The sequence below is a fragment of the Vigna unguiculata genome, chromosome 4, assembly GCF_037176805.1.
Source record: "Vigna unguiculata cultivar grain cowpea cultivar isolate G323 ecotype 2 chromosome 4, ASM3717680v1, whole genome shotgun sequence".
NCBI classification, from domain to species: domain Eukaryota; kingdom Viridiplantae; phylum Streptophyta; class Magnoliopsida; order Fabales; family Fabaceae; genus Vigna; species Vigna unguiculata.
The window spans coordinates 16,284,719-16,296,225 of record NC_140795.1 but is presented as its reverse complement, the minus strand read 5'-3'; the positions used below and the strand labels follow the sequence as shown (position 1 = coordinate 16,296,225).

At 30.8% G+C, this 11,507-nt stretch overlaps 1 protein-coding gene across 1 annotated transcript; it reads left to right on the top strand.

Moving 5' to 3' along the window:
• Positions 1-5,614: 5,614 nt before the first annotated feature.
• Positions 5,615-10,547, top strand: LOC114181120 (RNA-binding (RRM/RBD/RNP motifs) family protein). The gene is made up of 8 exons (XM_028067474.2): positions 5,615-5,800; positions 5,887-6,177; positions 6,711-6,774; positions 6,895-6,962; positions 7,379-7,468; positions 7,547-7,677; positions 9,662-9,784; positions 10,404-10,547. The coding sequence occupies exons 2-8, from the start codon at positions 5,937-5,939 to the stop codon at positions 10,419-10,421; spliced, it is 735 nt and encodes a 244-aa protein (XP_027923275.1). The 5' UTR covers positions 5,615-5,800; positions 5,887-5,936; the 3' UTR covers positions 10,422-10,547.
• The last annotated feature ends 960 nt before the right edge of the window (positions 10,548-11,507 follow it).

The window sequence follows — 11,507 nt, the reverse complement described above, 5'->3', positions numbered from 1 at the left end:
GGGTTTGAGTGAGCTCCCCTATTTTCCCCTCCGTTGAACGTTTCCTTCCAAGTAAGCTGAGCTCCCTGCATTCCCTTCTTTTCTTCAAGCTTTGGTTTCACGCTAGTCTCTGTCATAGCTCATTTTCGTTCATCCCTTACTATGTTTAGTTCCGTTGTGTGCTTTCGCTTTAGGTGCTAGTCTACTAAGGATCTTATTCGCTTGAGTTAGCATCTTCCAAGTAAGGGAAGCTAGGGCTTGCTTGTTTACTCTGTTTTTTCACTGTTTTCACGATTGTATGGCCGAAGTGCTACTGTTAATGTATGGATAACATGGTATTGATGTTTGGGTATGAATGTGTGGCTGTTGTAGGGAGGATAGTGGCAAGATTTTTCGTTTTCGCCCAAGCGAGCTTGTCTCGCCTAGGCGAGACTAGCAGAAACAGGTCCAGGTCCTCACTCGAGCTCTCGCTCAGGCGAAGAGCTCTCATTTTGAGCGAGGTACTATCTCGCTCAGGCGAGAGGGGCTCGCCTAAGCGAGAATCCGTGGGAACTTGAGGCGTGTCGCTACAATTGTAGCCCAGGTGAGGAACCTCACCTTTGGGCGAGGGGTGGTCTCGCTCAGGCGAAAAGGGCTTGCCTAAGCGAGAATTCGTGAAATCAGCAAGGCTCTCTATTGGCAGACTCGCCTAAGCGATGGCTCGTAGCTTGAGCAAAAGACCCATTTCGCCTAAGCGAGGGCCCATGGCTTGAGCGAGACTGATGTCGGAATTTGCTCTGTACATGTTCTTCCCTCTGTCTTTGGTTGGTGACTACTTGTATGATTGTATTACTCTGTTAAGGCATGAATTGGTTAAGTATGCATGTGTTGAGCGATTTATGGATTGGAAATAATGAGTTTGGTATGATCTTGTCATGAGACCTGTATGAGGTGATTGGTTATAAAAGTGAGATGGAATTGGTATGAGCCTGAATGTTATATTGATTTATGGAACATGTTGTTGGTATGGTTAGGGCGTAATTCCTGTTGGCAAAAAGAAGGAAGTCAAGTGATTTTGAATGATGATCAAGCACTAATGAAGACAAAGTGTTCAATTATGCAAATGTTATCTTGTAAAATAAAATAAGTGTATTGTAGAATAGTTTAATTAAACTTAGAATCAGCAGCATGGCATTCGTCTTTCTAGAAGGTTTCTTATTTTTAGAAAACTACAGTGATAATCGATTATCACTATTGATAATCGATTATCTGTGCAGAACTTGTATTTTTCGAAAACCTACTAGAATAATCGATTATCTCCTGAAATAATCGATTATCCTGTTCAAAATTTGCTTTTCAGGAAACCTACTGGAATAATCGATTATCCTTAGTGATAATCGATTATCCTTGGCAGTTGGAACATAAAGATTCAGTTTTTAACTTAAATTTCGAAAACCTACTGAAATAATCGATTATCCTTAGTAATAATCGATTATCCTTGGCAGTTGGAACATAACGGCTCAATTCTTAACCTAAATTTCGAAAACTCTATTTAAGGAACTGCAGTTCAACTTCAAAAATACCTTTTTAAGATTCAGAGTTCTTTGGTTGTGATTGCAAAGTGTGGCTCTGTGAGATTCTTAAAGAAAGCTTGAAAAACCTAGTGTGAGTGAGCGATAACTTTTTCTAAGTGAGTTCTTAGAAGATTGAGTGTTGTGCTGTTGCTAGGAAAGCTGGTCATCCTCTGTGAGATTCATGGGGAGTTTTGTTCATCTCTTGTGGTTGTTCAAGAGAGGTGTTTTCTAATCTTTTCTCTCATATAATCTGTTGTAATTTTGATTATTATAGTGATTGAGTTAATCTCCTTGTTTAAGAGATTAACAACTGGACGTAGGGTCTTTTGATCCGAACCAATATAAATAATCAGTGTGCATCTTCTTCCCTTAAACTCCTTATTTATCTACACTTGCATTTAAAGTAACTATTACTTTAAGTTAATTAATTAAATTTTGAGAAAAATTTTAAAACCTGTCAAGAATTTTAAAAATCCAATTCACCCCCCTCTTGATTTTTGACCATTGTTTAGTCATTCCGCTGCGTGATACCAACAATTCCATGATGGTTTCGTGGTGGTGCCTCATTGGTTAGGACGTAATTCTATGAATCTTTAGGTGAGATCTCATGGTGGTGCCTCAGTTGGTCAGGACGTAATTCCATGATCCCTGTTAGTGAGAGTTCATGGTGGTGCCTCATTTATATAATTTAGTAAGGATTCAAGGTAAGGATTGTATCTTGACACTCTAAAGAGTCAGTTAGTCTCACGTAGAGCGTATGACTCTAGTGGTGAAAGTAGCAGGAGGCCTGGAACACTTTAAGGCTAACCTTGTGCGTGGGCAATGAAACACTATAACAATCAGCTCGGTAGAGCAGTAAAGGCCACCACAAGTGCAAGCATCCGCTAAATCCAACTAATTATAAGTATCTGGATGAGTCGTGTCTTGAGTCTTAGTGTATTGTTTACAAGTCATAACATGGTAGGTTGACATATGCATATTGGACTATCAAGTTGTATGTAACTGTATGATAAATCATTTTCTACTCTAGCTTACCCTTTGCTTGTTTGATTGTTATGTGTGTGGTCTTCTCTCAATTTGGTCCTTGTTTTGTAAAATTCGATACAATCAAGTTTTTTTTCGTTAGTAGTATAGTAATAGCATTAAATGGGGTGACAAGTGTCAGTTCCTGGATTTTTTAAAATTTTTTATTATTATTTTTTGAATTTATTTATTTATTTATTTATTTTAAAATTAAAAATTTGCCACGTGTCACGCTGACGTCGTGCCATGTGGCAGTGACAGTGTGATGTGGCAGTGACAATGCTACATATCACTATTATGCCAGGTGTCATTTCCTCGTTCTAAATTTGGTCCATGTATTTTAATTTTTGTTTTAATTTAGTCCTAATTTTTGTAAAAAGTGAAGCAATTTTGTTCCTCTCCAAATTGAAAAAAATAATAATTTCTATATAAATGTACACAAATATTTCTATCCAAAATTGATATTTCAAGAAAATATTTTTAACAAAATTAAGCTAATTTAAATTTATATTTTACTTTGAACTTTATTTAAAATTGTTTTAAAGTTGTTAATAGAAAATAATGCTAATAGAAAAAAAAATTCATAAATTATATTATATTTTATTACATCATACTTTACTATTATTTTTTTATTTAATTTTATATTTTTAAAATGTGTAAAGTTTAATAATTTCTATCCAATTGTTTGAGTTGATGTAAAAATAACAATTATAAAAATTTTAAAAATAATTTTAACCAGTTTATGTATCAATCCAAAACAAATAAATTTAAAATTTGAAAACAATTTTAAGTAAACTTGAATGTGAAATACAAATTTAAATAAACTTAAGTTATGTTAAAAATATATAATAAAAATATCAATTTGAATAAAAATATCAAATTTAATAAAAATATTTGTATAACATTTATATAAAAATTATTTTTTGTTTCAATTTGGAGAGGGACGAAATTGCACAATTTTACAAAAATTAAGATTAAATTGAGACAAAAATTAAAAGACAAGAACCAAATTGAGAATAAGTAAATGACACGTTGCATTATCATCACTCTATCATTGCCATGTGGCATGACGTCAGCGTGACACACGACAAATTTTTTATTTTTCTAAAAAATTCAAAAAAAAAATATAAAAATTTTAAAAAATCTAGAAACTGACATATGACCCCATTTAACGTTGTTACTGTACCATTAAAGGAAAGAACATGATTGCATCAAAATTTTCAAAACAGGAATCAAATTGAGATCAGAAAAAATAGAAATACCAAATCGATATTTTATTATAGAAATGAGTGACTCACTTTAATTAAACTTTTTTTTATAATTGAAGAATGCACTTTGAATTCTTGACTGCTTGTGTTTAACCCATAATATATTAATTAAAATTAATTTTCAAATTATAAAAACTGGAGGTTAATTTATCTTTCACATTACTCAAACATATCTAGAAGTTAAAAATGACATCGAAAAATATACAATATGGAAAACAATTTTAACTTTTAACTATACAAATTGTGCAAAGTTTATATTAAAGAAGAAAATGACTTTTAAATTCTACGTCCAAAAACGTTATAAAAAACATTGTACATGGGTGCAAGAAGTAAATGTCTTCTTAACAATTCTTTTGCACCTTCAAAACGTTTTTAAATCCCTACTTTACCCCTCACTAAAAAATAACTATTTTTTTTTTCTCTCTCGTTGATTCAGCCCCAATTTTTTTAACGAATGTAAACATCCGATACTTTATTTTGTGCTAAAGATATCAATATCCGATATTTTACTTTTTCTAACTTTTATCTATTACGGTTGTCAACATTCGACATCAACATCCGATATTTAATTTTATTTTACAAATATTAATATTTGTAATTTTATTTTTTTTTATCGAAGTTGACATCTGATATATAAAAAAATGGATTTCAAAATATATATATATATATATATATATATATATATATACCGGATCCAATATATCTTTTTCTTTAATATTATTATTTTATCTTCTAATTTATTTTTCTTATTTACTTTTTTATACTGTTAACGATTTTTATTTTTTATATTTTTAATATATATTTTAAGAATAAAAACAAAATATTTATATAGATATTTAATTTATTTTTATATAATATAAAAATGAAATCATATTTTGAAATAAATTAAATTAAAAAATAACAATTTTTAACCAAGATATAATATATATATATATATATATTATTTTTTAATTTATTTTTCCTATTCACTTTTTATTTTTAAATGTTAATTTTTTAAAATTTTATTTCTATTGTAATTTTTTAATTTGTTTAATATATATTTTAAAATTAAAATAAAATATTAAGATATATATATATATATATATATATATATATATATATTTAAATATTTAAAAAGATATATTTAACTTTGTTTTATATAATATATTTTAAATAACTAATGTTTTGAAATAAATAAACTTAAAAAATTAATCTTTTAGTAAAAGTAATAAAAAAATAAGAAACGAAATATATATATATATATATATATATATATATATATATATATATAAGTATATAATTTTATTTATTTTCTTTTTAATTTTTTAGTTATGTTTTTAAAATTATATATATTTTACTTTTAATTTATTAATAAATATTTAAAAATAAAATAAAATATGTATTTTATAAAAAAAAAAATAACTTAAAGAAAAGAGTAAGAGTTTATATATATATATATATATATATATATATATATATATATATATATATATATATATATATATATATGATATACGTAGAATAAAATAAGATAACAGATGTTGACATCTGTTAAAAAAAATGGACAAGTAAGTAACTGAGAATAAAAATATAATTACTTTTAATTGATAAACAAAATAGGAATTTTAAATTTTTCTGGGTACAGATGAAGTGTGATTAGAGGTGCAGGAAGAAACCTATATGCTAAAAGAAATACAGTCCAAACCTTTTATTTTCCACGGGCCTCAACCTTAGCCCAAAAAAACCTTTCTTCCTGCACCCCATAGCCCAATCAAAATAATCTTTCATTAAGAAAATATATTGAAAACCCTATTATTTTCCTTCTTTCACATATCAGCGCTGCACCTCACTAGAGAGATTGTGCACCTCCATAGCCGGACCGGAAGGCCGCACATCCATTGCCGGAAGCCTGCAACGCCCTGCACCTCCATTGCTCGAAGCTTGTGAAAAAGAAAGTGGTGCTTCTTTTTGTTGCATCGTGCGTCGCGGCAGAGAGAGGTAAGTAAAACCAAATGTCACCTAAATTCGTGTTTTGTTATTCAGCAAAATTCTAGTGTGAGCAAAATTCGTGGTTTGTTAATCAGCTTGAACCAGAAGAAGAGGAAGAAGGTGTTGCGGCAGACACTAGAAAACGATGAATTCTTCGGAGAAAGAAAAAGAGGACGCTGAAATTGACGCAGAAGAAATTACATCCAACGGCGAAAACGCGAAAGTAAAGAAAACAAAGAAGAAGAAGAAGAAAGTGGCGTCGAAGGACGCGGAGAAGCGCGGCGTGTGCTATTTGAGCCGAATCCCTCCTCACATGGACCATGTAAAGCTTCGCCACATTCTCTCTCAGTTCGGTGATATCCAACGAATTTTTCTCTCTCCTCAAGGTCTCTCTAAATTTTTGGATTGTTCTTTTTATTTGGAGAAAACTTGATTTTAGTGTCTGAAAGAACATTAAATTAAACCATTGATGATGTTTCGTTGGTTTATGTTTTAGTCTCCTTTTTTTTTTCAATTGGATTTTAACCTTTATTGTGAAATTACTACTTTATTTTTTAGCTCAGTTGTACTTTTTACCGTTCAACCATCATCAGTTCGTGAATTTTACCAGCTAAGTTTCATGCATTTTTCCAGCAGTGTTTTGTTACACATGCGTGAAAATTTAAAATACGGTAGTAAGAAATGATCAAGAAAAAAACTTACAAGGTAAATTTTGCAGAATAATAAGAGCGGCATCATTTTTATGGTTTGGATGCCAGAAAAGCATAGTAACCATATGTCTATAGCTATATAAGAAGTTAGTAAATGGAAATCACCTTACATATCTGGGCATTCTAATTAAATTCTAGAAGGTGTATATTATGTATTTATTTTGAATTTTGTTGTGCTTGGAGACTTTATTATTATTTGAATTTCTCAGGTTCTGCTACCCAAGTGCCTTCTAAGCGGTCCCGTGGATCCCGAGACCAAGAATATTCAGAAGGGTATTTACTTATGTTTTATTTTGGAATAGGATTGGTATCTGATTGAAGTTGTTCCAATGGTTGCTGATTTTTTGTTGTTGAGATTTGAATATGATCATTGGTTTTCTCTCTGCTGTGTAGATGGGTTGAATTCGGTGATAAAAGGGTTGCTAAGAGGGTTGCCAATATGTTAAATGGTGAACAAATAGGTATGTTTTGAATCTTGTCACTGTCAGACACCTGCTGCTCTCTCTATGGTATTCATTCTTAAACGAAAATTGTTATGTTGTCTCTTAACAATTCTAGAATATTAGTATGTCTTAATTCTCATGGTTTGACTATTATACATCTGTATGAAATTTTTTGAAAATTGATATGGTGTTTATCTGTAGTAGCAGTACATGGAGTAGTTATTCCTATTGTTCTTGCTTCTTGAGTCTTTTTGATGAGAATCGTAATGTTGTTTTATAAACCGTAGAATTGGTTTATTCTTTAATTTAGTTAAATAGAATATGATGTTTCATAGTGCAGCACGCTTAGTGCAGCAGGATATTTTTGTTTGACTTGTGTCTGTATGTATGGATTTGGTTTTCAAGTTTCTGATTTTGTATTGTTTGTCTTCAAGGGGGGAGAAAGAGGTCATCATTCTACTATGACCTTTGGAATATTAAGTACTTAAGTAAATTCAAGTGGGATGATCTGACTGAAGAACTAGGTGAGCGCTTTAAGATCAGTGTGTTGTTTTACTGGTGGACCTTAAGCTGTTTGTGTTGAAACAATGTATATCTTACAGCCTTTAAGAAAGCTATTCGGGAGCAAAAGCTGGCTGTAGAACTTTCTGCTGCCAAGAGAGAGAGGGATTTCTATCTATCAAGAGTTGATCAGTCACGGGCTTTGAATGCTATAGAGGAGCGGCTAAAGAAGGTATGCTATTATGTCTACACATTTCAAAGACTTAAATAGTTAATGTGGTGTACCATGCCATCATTACCTTTAGTTTAAACGTTGGAGGAATGTACTTCAGGCATTGAATTTTAAACAAGAAACCTTATTTTTTATTAATAGTTTAATTGGTTGTATGAAAGCCAACCCCAATGAACAAAAAATGGGCTGTAAATCTACTGATTGACATTTTCTTAATTTTTCGTGGTTGGTAGCTGACTTTGTGACTTACTTTTTTCTGGTATTGGGTGATATCATATAAGTAGCATAGTGAGAGATCATTTCCATTAAGGAAATAACTAAACGATAGTTAGTTTTCTTGTCTGTTATTGTTTGAAGTTGTCAGCTTTCAAATATCTCGGGGTGATCTGAAAATGGGTAGCATTTTTCAGAATACTTAAAAAAGTTCTCCATTAATTGGAGCATGAAATCAGCAAGAAATGAAGCTTTCTGTTTAAATGTTATTTTCTAATTTGAAATATCTTGTTTGTTATACTTTTTCACTTATCTTTGAATTACAATTTCTTGCTACAGTTTTAACCTTCGAGGAATTGTGAAATAGCTAGCATTATTCACTTCTCAACTTTAACCAGAAGAATTAAAGTTTCTAACCATAAATCTAGTAAAAGTTCGGTCATCCCTGCTTCTTGAGTCTCTTACTGTGTCTTGTTTTGGCTTTCATATATCAGTGATGAGTGGCAATTCTGGCAGACCATAAGATTGCATTTTTACTGTTTTCTATTCATCTAACGTGATCTGTCTCTAAAATAAATTACTCATGAGTTATGAAAATTGCTTCTCTAAATGGCAGTAAGGTGTATCTATTGTATCTCCATCCAATCAGAACAATGCAATGTAGCCGATACTCATTTTTGGCTACTGTTTTTGGACCGTCAGAGGCAGACTATTTTCTGATTGAGGATTTGAAGTCTGGCCTATATTTGGACCTAATCTAACAATGAGAGTTGCAGATAAGTTAAATAAATCTGATTTTGAGAACAGTAAATTAAATCATCGGTAGCTTTGGAATCTACTGTAATTTTTTAAATGTTGATTTGTGTTAGGAACAGCGACTCAAACTGATAAAGGGCCACCACTGTCACCACCACCAAGCCTAACTAATAATTTGTGTTTTTGCTTTTGTAAAAGGTAGAAGGGGTAGAAAGGGGAATTTGGCTGGTAGTTAGTTTGCGGAGTGTGATGTGTGTATTTCTGTTGTAAGGAATTATGTACTGATGAGAAGGCATCTTTTTGGAGGATCATAATTGGAAAATTAGAGCAGGGAGTTTATCTTGCTTGGGGGATCCTTGACTCCCATCCGCTCCCATCTTTTGTTTCCTTTATTTCCTGATGTTTGTCATCTTTTTGCAACTACCTCTGATATAGGCTGTTTCAGTTTGACTTGCAATATAAATAGTATACTTCTACGTTTCAAGGAACAATTACTGAGTTTTAATAATTTGAGTTTTACTCCTTGTTGGTTAGACTAAAACGTGGAAAATTCCTACCCCCTGGTGGTATTTGATACAGCTACCACGAATTTCTGATCCACTTTTGTTGTGGTCCATTGCATGTGCTTAGATGTACAACTTGTTCCTATAAGAATTACCGAAGCTCCTTAAAATTAGACTCACATGATTAGTAGCTGTGATTGCCTTCTCTGATTGCAGACCATTTTTTTTTTGGGATTATCTATGTAGATATACTTCTTACTTAAAGTCACAAAGATTCTTTAACTATCATTTTTTCTTGTACTTGTTGTTGACAGTTATATGGTTTTCTTTTGTTTTGATTTTTAACTCTGCCTTAAATAATTTGCTTCACAACTTTGCCAATCAGAAAGTTAGTTCAAAGACACCTTCAGCTTTGTCTTTTCATATGTACTTTTTTTTTTTCAAATTTCAATGAATAATGTGTATATTGAACAATCAGTTCATACTGACATAACTACATTTTGCTTGCACAGAAGCAGAAGATTGAACAAGACTCAGGAGTGGCAAAAGTGATTCGCCATTTCCCTCAAACAAAGCCGATAGCTGCTGATGCGAAGAAAAGTAAACCTGAGCTCTCTGACGATGTATTGGATGCGGTAAGTAACAATTTCATTATTGGTTAGAGATAATAGTTCTTGGTTTAAATTTGTTTTCATTGTATTTTGGTTCCTGTAAAATCTTGTTTCTATCCCTAAAAATTTGAAAACCACGGCTTTTTATCTGACATGTTAGGTGATATTTGTTATCTGCTCATGACTTGAACAAGTTGAGTGGACCATACTGAGTGTCTCCACTAGTATAAATGGTATAATGTCACCATATAATATTTCTGAAAAGAATCTAAATCCCTTTAATAAATATTTATTTATTTTAAGATGAATGGTAAAGAGCAAAAGTTGTAATTTCAATTTTTGGAGGAATGAAAATAAAGGAAAATATTTTATAAAGACTAGCTTAAGTTTACTCATTTTGTGTGACTAAAGTAGTTATTTCAAATGTTATATAAATCCTATATGACTATAGATAGTTATTTCAAATTTACAGTAACGAAAAATTTAAAACAAAAAGCCGTAGGAGCTAAATCATAAATGTTTATTTGGTTTTTCATTTTGTGTTTTTTATTGTTATCTCTTTTCTATCTTGAAAATGTGTGGTAACTTGATATATGAAGTCGTTAGCTTTTAATTCAACGGGATTCCATTTTGTTCCTTGCAGGTATTTGGTGGCTCATAATTTATGTATTGATGGCTTTGAACATCAGGAGCCGAAAAATTCATTGTAATTTCTCGTGTGCTTGGCTTAAATTGGTGATGTTTTAATTTTTATGTATTTATTAATTTTTAATGAATTTTCTGAAAATGCTTTTTTATGTTGATCTAGGTTTTCAAAATGAAAATTAATGCAATTTGCGTATACGTAAAACATGTAAATGAAGTTAACAGTGGTTGAAACAAATTGTCCAATTCTGAAGTGAAGTGTATTAAGCAAGAATAAGGCATATTTCATATTATATAACTTATCTTTTTTATCAGAATTGTTTCCTTGAGTGAATTTTATTAACTAAAATTTGTTACCTTGGATTAGGATTTTCAAATTGAAATTTGATCTTTTGGATGAATTATGTAATCCGGTGAACGAATTATTTGGTTGGTGAGTGTGGACTAATTTATAATTTAGGGTTTAGGAATTCTCCTATACCAGAGTTATGCAGAATCTTAATTTTTTGCATTATTCATCCCAAAATAATCGGTTACAATCATTCTATCAAATTTTAAACCTCACTTTAAGCAGCTTTAATTATACTCTAATACAACTATTTTCAACCTTTATAAGCACAACTATATGCCAAAAAAATACAATATTTGAGGAAGTGGAAAAATTGATTCAAAGCAGTTTTGCTTGATTTATATTTTTCTTGTCTATATAGAAGTGTGATATAATTATGAGAAAGATGATAAACCTCCTTAAAATTTTAAAGGAAATGTATTCTTGTATACAAGACAGAACCGTTTCAGTTTAAGTTGTTTATTTATTATATTTTTAAAATTAATATTCGTCCATTGTCAATATCAATTTCGTTACACTACAAATTAATTCAAAATTATTTTAAATGACTTTTAAAATATACAATGAAAAAGACTATTATTGTTAAACATGTAAAATATGGTTGTTATTATGAAATAAAGCGAAGCAGAGAGTGATAAATAATAGATAGATAATAAAAAATAGGGAGTAACTTATTTATGTATTATTATTATTGATAGGAAGAGTTCTATTCATATGTAATTCACAAAGGAAACAAATAAACTTAGTTAATAC

What these genes read in the sequence shown, in the direction of transcription:
- LOC114181120 (XM_028067474.2), top strand. Translation starts at nt 5,937, where the DNA reads ATGAATTCTTCGGAGAAAGAAAAAGAGGACGCTGAAATTGACGCAGAA. An exon ending in AATTTTTCTCTCTCCTCAAG is followed by an intron (nt 6,178 to 6,710) that starts GTCTCTCTAAAT and finishes TGAATTTCTCAG; the next exon opens with GTTCTGCTACCCAAGTGCCT. An exon ending in GTTAAATGGTGAACAAATAG is followed by an intron (nt 6,963 to 7,378) that starts GTATGTTTTGAA and finishes TTTGTCTTCAAG; the next exon opens with GGGGGAGAAAGAGGTCATCA.